The sequence below is a fragment of the Fukomys damarensis genome, unplaced genomic scaffold, assembly GCF_012274545.1.
Source record: "Fukomys damarensis isolate Sample0158 unplaced genomic scaffold, DMR_v1.0_HiC HiC_scaffold_23, whole genome shotgun sequence".
NCBI lineage: Eukaryota > Metazoa > Chordata > Mammalia > Rodentia > Bathyergidae > Fukomys > Fukomys damarensis.
The window spans coordinates 16460924-16475458 of NW_022900935.1; the positions used below are offsets into that span (position 1 = coordinate 16460924).

At 41.5% G+C, this 14535-nt stretch overlaps 1 protein-coding gene and 2 non-coding genes across 12 annotated transcripts in view; all 3 read left to right on the plus strand.

The window, feature by feature from the left end:
• Positions 1 to 14263, plus strand: part of Pum1 (pumilio RNA binding family member 1) — a 119451-nt gene extending 105188 nt beyond the window's left edge. For 6 of the 10 annotated variants that reach the window (XM_010621615.3, XM_010621616.3, XM_010621620.3 and 3 more), the window contains 6 exons: positions 719 to 853; positions 4495 to 4632; positions 7647 to 7772; positions 8554 to 8675; positions 10543 to 10735; positions 13536 to 14263. In XM_010621615.3, the coding sequence (XP_010619917.1) occupies positions 719 to 853; positions 4495 to 4632; positions 7647 to 7772; positions 8554 to 8675; positions 10543 to 10735; positions 13536 to 13667 (846 nt within the window). In that variant the 3' untranslated portion in view covers positions 13668 to 14263. The remainder of the gene's footprint in view (positions 1 to 718; positions 854 to 4494; positions 4633 to 7646; positions 7773 to 8553; positions 8676 to 10542; positions 10736 to 13535) is intronic. The other 4 variants (XM_010621617.3, XM_019207128.2, XM_019207129.2 and 1 more) reach the window with 1 other exon arrangement.
• LOC117287412 lies at positions 1708 to 1792 on the plus strand. Its single transcript, XR_004518728.1, has one exon. It is a non-coding gene; the product is annotated as a small nucleolar RNA SNORD103/SNORD85 (small nucleolar RNA).
• LOC117287413 lies at positions 11537 to 11621 on the plus strand. The gene has a single exon (XR_004518729.1). It is a non-coding gene; the product is annotated as a small nucleolar RNA SNORD103/SNORD85 (small nucleolar RNA).
• Positions 14264 to 14535: the final 272 nt, after the last annotated feature.

Sequence of the window (14535 nt, forward strand, 5' to 3'; positions counted from 1 at the left end):
TCTGTGGTTTGGAGCAAGCTAGAAACTTCCCTGGATCTTAGTAACAGAAAATGAGGGGGTGAGACAGGCTGGGAATTCAGAAATCCTTCTTTAATTTCATGATTGTGCTATTTGAAAATAAAAAAGCCACGGTAAACTAATTTTAATGGTTAGCCTTGGTTCTTGATTCTGCTAACTTCCCTCCCACGTCTCTTGGCTCATGTAAATAGTGTGAGTTTTTAGAAAGATACAGTGTCTGTGTGTGGTTTAGCATAAACCTCTCACATAGATGAGTTTTTTTAGCCAGTTGCCCCCAGTACCTTAAGTGCTGTAATTTGCTGCAACAAGTCTTTGCATCTTTCCCAGGCATTGTCTGAAGCCCTAAAGGTATTTCCCACATGTTACTCATTTTAGAATAAATACATGTGCTCTTTAATGAAGTATATTCATTTAATAGTATCAATTAATGACAGCTTTGAGAATTAAATATTTGCTTATCAGAAATACAGATACATCTGAGAAAAAATTTTAACATTAAAAGATATTTCTCAAAATCGGGCACTGAGAAATATTGGCTTGAAGAAACAACGAATCTTTAAATAAAAGGTTAATTAATCGTATGTAACAGGCTAAAGGAGGTTATGTCAGTGGTTAATGGAGAATAGTGAAAACTTTGCTTTCTCAGGTTTCTTTCCTTCTACCTACCTAAGTAATGTGGTCACCCACATGTTACGTTTAGTTTGGCAGCCATGAACAGAAGCTGGCTTTGGCAGAACGAATTCGAGGCCACGTCCTATCATTGGCACTACAGATGTATGGCTGCAGAGTTATACAGAAAGCTCTTGAATTTATTCCCTCAGACCAGCAGGTAATTGTAAGTTTCCCCTTTAACTTTTCTCTTGGTGTTCAATGTTTCTCTGTGGTACGTGCAGTGACTCTTATAAATCTGTCAGTCTTTGGTTTTCTTTCACATTGTTACATTAGTATTCATGGCCACCTTTCTGTGCATGGCAAGCATGAAGCATGCAGTCAGTTTTGTAGATTTGTAATGGATCAAGTGTCTTGTGTTAAAAAACTTAGTGGTTCTCTTTGACCAGAACTTAGCCATTACTGGATACAGTTATATAAGGTGGGTGCTTTCCTTACCAATAATGGAAGCAGGTAAAATGCTAATGTGTTGTCGTTTTCTTCATTCTAAACTTTGCACCACACCAAACAAAAACTTTCATCCAACCTGTGTTCAACTCCCTCTTGTTTGCTCATTCTGTTATTGTGTACTAAACAAATTGCTGCTCTGTGCAAAGTGCTGGGTGGCAGAGCTGACTGAGATCTGATCCCTGCCTGCTGCCCACAGTCTGGTGTGGAAGAGCAGTGGGAGGAGTGATACCCACATGAGAGGGGACCTTTGCCCTGCCCAGTATCCACGAAGGAAGGCTTTGCAGAAGACAAAGCTAAGGAAGAGTTAGATAGGGAAAAGGGACAAAAGTCTGAATGGTTCGATGCTGTGAGTGGAGAGATGACAGAGAAATCACCCGAAGAGGCATCAGGCTTCAGGAATAGTTGCTGAGCGAGCCCACCCATCTCTGCACAGACCGCAGGGCCCAGGGATCAAAACTGCAGCTGTGCTTGAGCCAGGTGGGGCCCCAAGCGTCGAGGTGCTTCTGAGCGCAGTCCTCAGTTGGGTGCTCTGAGCTCCCTCAGCCCTTCTCAACAGAGGGGTCGCCATCGTCTGGCAGTGATGACCCACTTGCCCTCACTGAGAACAAAGTTCGATAATGAGAACCTTTGTTATGGACTCAAGTTCTGAGCCAGACAGACATGCGCCACCCCCAGTTCCAACCCAACCCCATCCAAACCAGCAGCCTGTGGTGTTGGCGATGGCAGCTGACGGCTGGGGGAGTCCAGAGTCCTTCGGGTTGAGTATTTATGTATTTATGTATTTATTTAGGTACTGGGGATAGAACTCGGGTCCTTGTGCTTGCAAGGCAGATGGCAGAACCACTGAGCTTAATCCCTGGCGCAAGTTTATTATTAATTTTAGTTTTCTTGGATAATTGAATTTTCCCCCTCTCACTCCCTCCCTCCCTCCCTCTCTCTCTCTACATATATGTTTTTTTTCCTTTTTTTTTTTTGGTGGTACAGGGCAGTGAACCCACAGCCTTGCATGTGATAGGCACTCTTAAGCTACATTTCCAGTCCTTCTCATTTCTTTTAAACATGGAAGGTTTTCTGCTCTCTTGACCACTTATTGAAAGAATGTCAAAGTGTGGTACTTTCTTTTGTATTCCCCACCCAACCCTTGCCTTTCATTTTGTCACATGAATATGGTACATTACTGATTATTGTCTCTGACTTTTACATTTTTACTCTTCTCTAATTGGATGGGTATATTATGGAAGCTATTTTTGTTTGTTGATCCCCACATAGGCATACACTCCCCTTCCCTTACCCTCAAGCTCTTTCTGTCTTACATATTTTTGTATCTTTTTTTTTTCCTCTGATCATGTTTCTCTTGAGCTGTTCTGTTTTAGGTCTGAATTCCTTCCTGCTATGGATAATATGCTGTTTTTTAGATGCATGTTTGTTACTGTTATTTTAGGTGAAATTAGCTTAGTTCCAAATAGTTTTTACCTCTTTCAGATCAAGGAAATATTTAAGCAAGCCATTTTTCCTTTTGTTCAGATGTTACTTTTATCTTTACCCTGTATAAGCATTAGTATTTATCATGCCTATAATTACACTTTGGGAGTAAATTATTCTCTGTGCTCTTTGAATAGATGCTTCCCTTTTCTTCTTGCATTTGATTAGTAAACTTTGCTTTTATTTTACCATTGTAATCTTGAATTTCGTTAATTAGATGATATCTTAGTTGCTTTGAAATACTCAGCATCTCAGGAATTGAGCCATTTTGTCATTTTAAAATGACTGTAGTCTTCTAACAGAAATACAGTCAGTGCAATGAACAGAGATTGGAGGAAGCATGGAAATTGAGTAGCATGTTATCAGGGTGCAGCCATGTGTAGACAGCTCTGTTCCTGAGGCAGTGAGTTCCTGAGGTTCCTGAGGCAGTGAGTTTCACAGAAGGGCTTTAGCCAGAACCTCAGTGTCTCTTCTTTCTGTACCTTTGTCACATCCATTCCTTAAATAGACATGCACATACATACCCGTTCTCACATTCACACATACGCACTCGGTATGGCTGTTGTCTGTATTCTCTTGTTTGGACATTTTTCATTAGATAACTGAGCAAACATTCCTGTGAACTTTATAGTCATTATGGATATTGAAGTCACAGCCTGGGCTAGAATTCTGATTCTATTGCTTTCTCCTACAGTCTTGCTCTTCTTTTTTTCTTTTTGAGACATGATTTTCTCTAGCTGTCCAGGCTGGCCTTGAAGTCTGGAGCTCAGCCTCTGCAGGGCTGGAAACTATAGGTGTGTACTGCCATACCTAGCTCTATCCAGTTTTAATTACATGGCTTAACTTCTCTTAGGCTGTGTCTAAATATATGTGTATGGAGAGGCTGTGCAAGAGATTAAATAATTAATGGCTTACTAGCAAACACTGGTACTGCACACTGAAGCCAGATTACTTGGGTTTGAATCTTGGCAATGTGGATCTAGAATTTGAACAAATTTTTCAATTTTTTGTGCTTTGCTTCTCCATCTATAACAGCAGTGCCCAGTGCATAGGTCTGTTAGGACTCCATGAATAAAAACATGCTAAGTGCTTACAGCTATGCCAGCTTAGACTTAGCACTAGATTAATGCTTGTTATTTTTAATAACAAGCCTTAACAGGGTTGTCAAAATAAAATCCTGAACTGCCTGTGAAATCTTTTAATGTAGTATGTTCCATATATATACGCTTTATTTCTGTTTGAAGAGGTCTACCTTTTTTTTTTTTTTAATTTTTAAATTTTTAAATTTTTTATTTTTTAGTGCTGGGGATTGAACTTGGGACCTTATGCTTGCAAGGCAGGTGGCAGCACCATTGATCTAAATTCCTGGCCCTACATTTTAAAATGTGTTCCTCCTGGGTTGTCCTACCAGTGGTACATGCATGACTGTCCCCATCAGGCGTCTTGTACCACAGGTGTTACAAACAGATCTAATCGCTTTTATTGGTATTTTTACTATTAAAGTTAATAAAAAGCCCCCCGATGGTACAGTCACACATGCACCACCAGTGGTTCAAGCTGCCCAGCAGCAAGACATATGAATTACAGACCTGTCGTGAATGTGTTAAAGCTCTAAGGAGTCTTTCTCAAGTTAGAGATCTTTTGTGGTACTAGTTACCCTTACTGTAACTTTTACTGTATAGTAGATTTGTAAGCACACAGGAGAACTTAAGCCCTCATTTATTGCCACATTGTCATATTGCCACAGTTGCATTGTTCCACTTGCATTGTTAATAGTTTCCATTCAGTACCTTGATGTCTGTTAAAGAGGACTAGACTGTCCTGGTGTTTGCTTGCTGTGATTCTGTTGGTACTTTCTTTCCTTGTTTCCAATAGAATGAGATGGTTCGGGAACTAGATGGCCATGTCCTCAAGTGTGTCAAAGACCAGAATGGCAATCACGTGGTTCAGAAATGCATTGAATGTGTGCAGCCCCAGTCATTGCAGTTTATCATTGATGCATTTAAGGGGCAGGTAAGTGACTTAGGAAAGACATAAAGGAAACAAATTAATAAATGTTTCTCTTGTGAGCCGCTTACAGAATAGTATTTGTGGCATGTTCTCAATATCCTTTGTCTGAGATTGCTGCAAAAAACAGTCCTCCAAAGTCCATATTACCACCTTTCTTTCCTTAAGTATCTTTGGGCCTTCTCTCCATCATTAATGTAGATGTCTGATCATATTGGAATGAACCACTGTCATCAGAATTGTTAAGATGAAACTTCGTATTTGGTGAATAAGTTTTTTCCTTTAGTTAAGTAATATCCTAATATTGATTAATTCAATTGATTGATTGATATTTGCTTTTATTTTATTGTTTTTGGTACCAGGGATCGAACTCAGGACCTTTTGCTTGCCAGGCAGGCCCGGTGCTTCTGAGCTAAATCCCTAACCCAGATAGTTGCTTTGACAGAGTCTTGCTGTGTAATTCAGGTTGACCTTTAACTCACTGTATAGCTTAGGCTAGCCTTGAACACACATGGCTCCTCCTACCTCAGTCTGCCAAGTGCCAGGATCATAGGCATGTGCTGCCATGCCTAGCTATTCTAATATTTAAAGGATATTTTAAAAATTCAAGTTAATTGCAGAAGTAATCTTGTAGGTCGTACATGAATATATTTTTTAAATAACTGGATGTCCCTTACCTGAAATTTTTTGGAGGAGATATTGTTCACATTGATTAGAACTGTATTAAGTAGCCACCTAACCAGAGACAACTTCTAATTTTTTCTATTTACTTGCACGTTAAAAGTCTGTTCTTGGGTTGGGGATTTAGCTCGGTGGTGCCGTACCTGCCTTGCAAGTGCAAGGTCCTGAGTTTGATCCCTGGTACCAAAAAAAAAAAAAGTCTTTTCTTTGCATCACCTTCTAAGTTGTTAGTTTTTGCTTTGTTTTGGTACTGGGGATTGAACTCGGGACCTTGCGTTTGTGAGGCAGTTGGTGGCACCATTGAGTTAAATCCCTGGCCTCGTTGTTACTTTTGAAATACCTTGGTTTTCCCTGAATTGCCTCTAAACTATTACTTTATTTTGCCAAAAACTAATACTCTCAAAGACTTACCTAACTAGACAGGAGAGTGAAACATACTACTTTTTTTATGTGTAGTAAAAATCAGGTGCATGTACAGTTAAGCCTAGATTGGTAAATGGTTTTGACTTTTTCAAAAGATTTGTAATTTCTTGAGTTATTGGAGTGGTTAAGTAGACTACAGTTAGAATTCAGAGGGTCTTGAAAGACAGGACTCCCTGTGGAGCAGGGTTGGAGAAGACCCTGACCTTGTGTGCCTGTGTGGATTTGTTTTGAACATAGTGCTGGGGAATGGAATCCAAGGCCTGACATAGGCTAGAGAAATGTTCTACTGCTGAGCTGTATCCCCCCACCCAGCCCAGGGAGAGAATATTTTCAAGATCAAAATGTCAGACAGTTGAGGCCTGGGGATTTATTTAGATCAGTGGTTTCGCCACCTGCCTCACAAGCACAAGGTCCCGAGTTCAATCCCGGGTACCAAAAACAACAACAACAACAACAAAAAAAAAACTTTTATTTTAAAATATCAAACAGTTGATATCTACAATAATATAAAGAACCCCTGTAATCAAAGGAGAATACAGTGTAACAAGAAAAATGATCCTAAAACACGAAGTAACATTTGACAGAAGAAACAGTCTGCCAGTAGTTATATGGGAAAAAAGTTGATTCCATTAGTAATGAAAAAAATGCAAAAGGAGGCCCAAATGACTGTTTCCCACCATTGAGTTGGTGTGTGCTGGTGGGAACACAGGGTCTTACAAACTGCTGATAGGAATGTATACTGGCACAGCCATTTTGGTGAATAATTTAGTTTCATCTTTTAATGAGAATTTTTTTTTTTTGTAACGGGGATCGAACTCGGGTCCTTGAGCTTGCAAGGCAGGCAGCGGCACCACTGAGCTAAATCCCTGGCCTAGTTTCATCTTTTAAATTTCAGCATTTATATTTCCCGTGTTCTAGCATTCCTGGCCTTGGTTAACATCTGGTGTAACATCTGCACCGGTGGATATGCCTCAAGACCTCTTCAGACCTGTTTAAAATAGAATTATTCCTCTTATGGGGAAAGACTAAGCAGTGTGCATGTCCATGAGCTGGGTTTTGGATTTCTAAAATACTGACATCAGCCAGCAGGATGCTGTATACCTAGACAGAATAACCTACAGGATTGTCTACTGTCTTGTAAGCAAATGTTGGAAATGTAATGTTGAATGACATTTCCCATATTGCTCTAGGCTATGAGTGTAGCATTTTTACAAAGCTAAACTCAAGCAGAATCATATAGTATATTAGTTATCAGTTTTAAGCATAAAGCTACATATATAAAAGTCATACAGTTCTCAGTGCAGTGACTGACACTTGATGGGGAAACATCCAGTATGTGTTAGCTATTCTTAACTGCTCCTGTCATTGTTACTGATTAGAGACCTGAGGTGCATGTCCTGTAGCTTGGGTGTGCAGAATCAAGATTGAATGTCTGATCTAAAGCCTATGCACTTTTCTGTTGCTCAGATCTCAATAAAACATCCCAGTTGACCTCAGAACATTGTATGTAGTTGGTGTGCTTATGCAAAAGCATTTAGGACTTTCTTTCAGCCTGCCTTGGGATAAGTGGCCTATCTTAAGCACCTCACTCCCTTCAGTTTTTTAAAAACCCTATCTTTTGAGAGGCTGTTTGTTGAGTGACACTCTTGTTCTTAACTATGTATTTTTCATGATGTTTATTTCTGGGCTTGGAAAAGTCCATTTTTGTTCTGAATTTATGCACATTAAATGAATTTCCAAAATAATTTAGGAATAGATTTATTTACATACAAGAGACATACCCATTACTATTTGCACAGAGAACTTAAATACCATTTAGTTCATCTGTGAAAAATAGTGTGATAGTGTGTATAAATTCTTTTGAAGTGTTGAAAGTGGTGTCAATTTTTACTTTATTTATATGTTGTCTGCTCTAGGTATTTGCTTTGTCCACGCATCCTTATGGCTGTCGAGTGATTCAGAGAATCCTGGAGCACTGTCTTCCTGACCAGACTCTTCCTATTTTAGAGGAGCTTCACCAGCACACAGAGCAACTTGTACAGGTAGTGGGGTTGCCAGTAAAGGAACTGCTTATACCAGTGGGCTTCAGTGTGCCCTGGTAGACCTGCGCTAGTGTGTTTTGTTCACACAGTTCCAGAAGAACTTAATGTGCCTTAAGTACCATGGAATCTTGCGGGCCTATCTTTTGTAGCAGCCTGGTTGTGTTTTGTGAGTGGAGCCTAGCCCTCAGAGCTAGAGCTGACTTCTGGAGCTGCTGTGGACTTTGTCACCTTAGACTGTTTAATATTTCTCGGTCTCAATCTCTCATTATTGTCGGACAAACTTAAGTGTATTAGTTGATTGCTTCTTTTAGGCTTTGATACTTTTCTCTCATTCTGCCATTGATTAAATAATTAGCTGTGCCTGTTTTGGACACAAGCCTTTCCAGTTTTAATCTATTACAGAAAGGCACAGTGAACTATTTGTACATTGCTAATGACTTTACTCTCAGAACACTACCTATCCTCCCCTTTTTAAATTATAAGCCTTCTTTTTTGTATGCAATAATTTATGAAGAATTCCACCAGAATCTGTAGATAAATAGATAGATAGATTAAAAAGATACTCTCTTGTCTATTAATAATACGTTCCTATTTTATAATGACAGGGGAAATTGTTATTATTTATTTAAAAATTCTCTATCTGAATACATTTGAATACATTTAGTATTCAGATAAGCCATCATGGTGAACAGGAAAGATTGATGTTACTTAGATGTAAGACTTAAAACAAGCCACAGTACTGGTTTTTACATACATTTTACTTCTCTTGTTTCTTAAATAGGATCAATATGGAAATTATGTAATCCAACATGTATTGGAGCATGGTCGTCCTGAGGATAAAAGCAAAATTGTAGCAGAAATCCGAGGCAATGTTCTTGTATTAAGTCAGCACAAATTTGCAAGGTATGTGCTTTGAGTTCCTGACTTCTTTTCCAGAAGAGAGGATTAAATAGTAATCCAGCTGTAGAAAGAATGAATGATGATTTTTTAAAATATTTTTTCAAAGCATACCTAGCTTTAAAAGTCAAGTAGTTTTACAAAATAAGGACTATATGAAGACTCTTAAGTGGGCCTCTCATTACCCTAGAGTGTGAAATCTGGGGACTATTTTTAAAATATAATACTTTAATACACTGGGTATTTCATTAACTGAATTGTTTGGAGTTGTGGAATGTTTATTGCTCAGGTTCCTCTTTTGCCTGAAAGACAGGCAGTTTATAGTATCTCTATAGGCCTCAACATTCTCAGAATCTCATCTCCAGCTTCATAGTGTCCAGGCTCAAGAGTGAAGCGTGCTAGCTGTTTCCAGGTTGTGAAAGATGTTTTAGGTGACTTATATGTAGCAGAGGCTGGAGAAGAAATTGATGGCTCTTCCATGGAGTTAGTGGGAAGGTCTTCAGGTATGTTCTGACTATCCTGCTGTTTATATAAAACAGTGCTTTACATTTTTCAAATATTGTCTTTCCTGGTTTTTAGGATAAATTGCAGAGCAGGTAGTATTTGCCTAATTTTTATTTATCAGTGTTCACTTTTAATTTATAAAGTCTTGTGACATTTTAACATGAAAGATAGAGAAAGGAAATAAAAGCACCCAAAGTGTGATGGTTTGATAGATAAGAAAGAATGTTTAATAGAACCATTCACCTGTATGGTGGTTGCCATAGAAAGTAGCTACCTACCCAAATCAGACATTTCCAAGCTGTAGTTAAATGACCGCCTTGCAGGCTGGTCAGCAAAGGTGTCATGTACTGGGTAGGTATGGACTTTTTAAAGCACTTTTCTTTCTTCGTTTTTTGTTTTTGTCTGTTTTGTTTTGTTTTTTTGAGACAGGGTCATGCTGTATAGCCCAGGCTGACCTTGAACTTACACCTGTCTTCTGTCTCAACCTTCCAAGTGCTGGGATTGGTTACAGGCACCTTGCCCAGCTCTTGAGGGTTGTGTGATCCAGAGTAGCTCTTTCCCTCTGCATGAACTCTTTTTGCTTGGGAATCCTTCAGCTCTGCCCACCCCCCACTGCTTGGCCTTCCTGTCAGATGTTAGGCTTGGCTCCAGCAGTACACGTACATGTAGTGTGTATTGTTCTTTGCTATCGTGCAGCTTTATTCCCACAGAGCCACAGGTGTCTGATAGAACTAAACAGCAGTGAGTAATCACTCTTGGATGATAAATAGCCATTAGTGTGGCAGCGTATAATTTAATCAGCCTCTACAGTCCCCATGGATTATGGAAAAATGGCGTTTTTAGGGCTGGGAATGTAGCTCAGTGGCACTGTGCCTGCCTTGCAAGCTCAAGGTCCTGAGTGCAATTCTTGGTACTGCCAGGGGGAAAAAAAGTGTTTTAATGGAACCACATTTTTTCTTTTCCTTTCCCAAGATGATGTATTTGTGAAATGTTCAGAAGTGCTAATAGGCCCTAGGGCCCTGTCCTTATTGTCCTGATGGCAGCATGTCATAGTTTAACAGAGGTACTATGGCCTGAGGAAGCTCCTTCACTGAGTCTGGAAGCCTCTGCTAAGTGCCATGCTCTGTGCTGGCAGCAGGTGACAGGCATCAGTGAGACTCATTCCTGCCTTCCATAAGCTCATGGAGGTGAGGAGAGGATTGCTAGGTTAGGGTAAGACTACAGTGACTGTTGGACACCTCAGATGGTGGAGGTGGAGGGTATTTAAAAGCTGACAGTGGGTGGATTTATTCTCCACAAATGCTAGCTCTCTCTCTTGCTGCACAGGGGATCCTCTTCTAAGACTTTCCCTGGATCTGTCTCATTACAGCAATGTTGTAGAAAAATGTGTCACCCATGCCTCACGTACAGAGCGTGCTGTGCTCATTGACGAGGTATGCACCATGAATGATGGTCCCCACAGTGCCTTATACACCATGATGAAGGACCAGTATGCCAATTATGTGGTCCAGAAGATGATTGACGTGGCAGAGCCAGGCCAGCGGAAGATTGTTATGCATAAGGTACGTGAAGTTGAGCAGAATCTTACTCAGAGAGAAGAGGTGCAAGGCCTTGGGTTCATTTCTAAAACACAAAGGAGGATTGCCCTTTTTTTGAGGCAATCACTAGACTGTATCCTGAGTTCCTTTTCTTTTTATGTAGAGTCATCAGTGCCCTGACATGTTTGCCACTCCTGTGAGTATCTTAAGCTCAGTTTTTATGAGGAGTCTCTCTCCTTGCTCTTTAAAAGATCAGCTTACCAGTTCAGCAAGTGAGCCTGCTCCTCTTGCTTTTTTCTCCTCCACTCTGTTACTCATTCCACCAACATCTACCGATCCGATGCTTGCCCCAGGGAGTATATCATCTAACACAAGGACCTGAAGCCTAGTCTGTGAGAGTGCTGGACAGCACATAGCTGACTGAGATCCGATCCCTGCCTGCTGCCCACTGTCTGGTGTGGAAGAGCAGTGGGAGGAGTGATACCCACATGAGAGGGGACCTTTGCCCTGCCCAGTATCCACGAAGGAAGGCTTTGCAGAAGACAAAGCTAAGGAAGAGTTAGATAGGGAAAAGGGACAAAAGTCTGAATGGTTCGATGCTGTGAGTGGAGAGATGACAGAGAAATCACCCGAAGAGGCATCAGGCTTCAGGAATAGTTGCTGAGCGAGCCCACCCATCTCTGCACAGACCGCAGGGCCCAGGGATCAAAACTGCAGCTGTGCTTGAGCCAGGTGGGGCCCCAAGCGTCGAGGTGCTTCTGAGCGCAGTCCTCAGTTGGGTGCTCTGAGCTCCCTCAGCCCTTCTCAACAGAGGGGTCGCCATCGTCTGGCAGTGATGACCCACTTGCCCTCACTGAGAACAAAGTTCGATAATGAGAACCTTTGTTATGGACTCAAGTTCTGAGCCAGACAGACATGCGCCACCCCCAGTTCCAACCCAACCCCATCCAAACCAGCAGCCTGTGGTGTTGGCGATGGCAGCTGACGGCTGGGGGAGTCCAGAGTCCTTCGGATTGAGTTTTATACATATGCCTGAGAAGGTGGAGGGAAAGTTGGAGATATGTAGAATTTAAAGCATGTCCTTTTGTTCATTTATCAAACACTAAGTATGGCAGTTGCCCCTCTCAGGAGGCTTATATTGGTGAGCACCATATGGTTGGTGCACAAATTGGTACCATGATTTCAGGGAAGTATGTGTTTGTGGGTGGGGCAAGGTGTCTTGTAATGTGTGAGAACAGAGAAGTCTCCTCAAGAGAAAGGCATTTGAATAACCCTCTTCAGGAGGAAGGAACTTGATATGCAAAGACTTGGAGACAGGACAAAAGGCTGTATGTGAAGAAGTTCAGCAAGTTCAGTAGGGCAGAACTGTAATGACCACAGCACCTCCACATTCCAGATAATTGTCCTGGCCAATGAGTTAGCATTTTAACTTGGAAGAGGGAAGGAAGTGATGAAACTAGATAGGGACTTAAATCAGCCCAGCCGGTATGGGATTGAAGAGAAGTGGCCCAAATTGAGTGTTCATATCGATAGGGTTTGTTGGTTTGTTGGTTTGTGGGAGAAGTTCTAGGAGTCCCTTACAGTCTCACTCTTTCATTACTAGACAGTATCCTTTTCAGCAAAAGGGAACATTGGGAGAAGAGCAGGTTGATTACTTTCCACTTTCTATTGAACCGAAAAACAATACAGTGTGATGAGAGAGAGATAAGAGACAGAAAAAGAGGTAGAAGGGAGCGAATCATTGCGTTCTTTTTTACAGACTCGTTTAGGGAGGGGTTAAGCAAGTTCTCACACAGCTCAGAATTAAAATCTGGAGAATTTATTACTTGTTTTCCCATGTAGGTCTTAGGTATAGTATGTGATTTGAATCTGTGTCCTGTGTGAGTTCGTAAGTGGTTTCTAGATCTGGTAAACCCTTACTTTGAGGGCACAGCTGAACGGAGTAGTTGCATTCAGTGCTGTCCCTCTCAAGCACCCGTTGCTCTCCTCCCAGTGTGTTGGTGTGTGCACATGCAAATTTGAATGGGCAAATGGGTTTATAAACCATGGCCCTTTTACTGTCTGTGTCCAGAAGACAGTGAACACTGCTGAAGAGTGTAGAGCAGGCCCTGATGAGCTTGTAGAGAATCACCACCTCTTAGTCACTAGTCGTTGAGGTCGGTCAGCCCAAGAACTGGGCAGAAGAGAATGCTTGTAGAGGTGAGCCCCAGAGCATAGGTAGGCAGGATGAGGGAGGAGGGAAGGAATTTTTGGAGAATGCAGACAGTTTGGGTTCATATACCTGTGTTAACCCTTGTCACCCATTTCACCTTTACTGAATAACAGTACCAGTCTGCCTTCATTTTTCTACCAAATAAAATGGGGCTAGGCACTGGCTCGTAATGATTATCATTTCTGTTCTTACTGTGAGCTTTCTGTGATTCCCTATGAAACGAGGAATGGGTCAGGTGAGCCCAGAGTTCGTGGAACCCAGAAATAAACCCTCACTGCGTTGGAGAGCCTCGATACAGTACATGAGGCCAGGGGCCCAGTGTGTGCCCTTGGAGGGAGGCAGTGTGCAGCTGGCCAGTCAGGATGTCCTTCCATGTGCTGTCCCGGGAGTGGCCCGTGCCACCTGGCCCTTGAGCCCTCACATCCCATGTCAGTGTTCATGGGAAGAGCTGCTCTCCTCATCTGACGGGTCGTGAAAACTCTGAAGCTCAGGAGACTTGCTGAACATGTCAGTGAAAGGTATCACTGTGGGAGTGTGCATGTGTGCCCAGTGGTTTATCTGTGGACGCGTGCCAGAGCTGAGGCCAGCATAACGCAGCTTCTTTCCTCTCAGATCCGGCCCCACATTGCAACTCTTCGCAAGTACACCTATGGCAAGCACATCCTGGCTAAGCTAGAGAAATACTACATGAAGAATGGCGTGGATTTGGGGCCTATCTGCGGCCCTCCTAATGGTATCATCTGAGCAGTGCACCCTGATCCCATTCCTGCTGACCTCACTGGCCCCTGGCAGATCAACCAGCAACCTGACATGTCCTAGTGTAGAGCCTGGAATGGGCACATGGTTGCTCTGGATTGCTCCCTCCTCCAAAAAGGAATCAAATCAACCAGTGGAAAAGCCTTTGTAAATTTAATTTTATTACACATAACATGTACTAATTATTTTTTTTAATTGACTAATTGCCCTGCTGTTTTACTGGTGTATAGGATACTTGTACATAGGTAACCAATGTACATGGAAGGCCACATATTTTGTTCAATGTTGTATCTATATTCCATGTATGGAAACTTTCAGGGTGGTTGGTTTAACAAAAAAAAGTTTTTAAAAAAAGAAAAAAAAAGGTTTTTAACTCATTTGCCTCATTGGCAAGTTTTGCAAATAGCTCTTCCCCACTTCCTCATTTTAGTAAAAAACAAAAACAAAAAAAAAACCTGGAAAGTTTGAATTTTAGTTAAATGACCCAAAACCGGCATTTAACACTGTTTATAAAAAGGTGTACATATACACACATGAACCTACACACACACACACACACACACACACACACACACACACACACACACACGTAAAAAATGAGAAACGTTTCGGAATTGCTAAAACTTTGGTTTATGACGTTGCATTCATGAAACTTCTGAAAGCTGCTCCTTTTGGAGGCACTAATGTGCCGAGGAAGCTGATGTGTGGTCCGTCTTGCGAGGAGGCACAGCACCCAGAATGTCTCTCAGGGCCGGGTGGGTGTGACTGTTTACTGCCTACTGGATTTTTTTTCTGTTAACATTGAAAGGCAAAATCTGATTATTTAGCATGAGAAAAAAAAATCCAACTCTGCTTT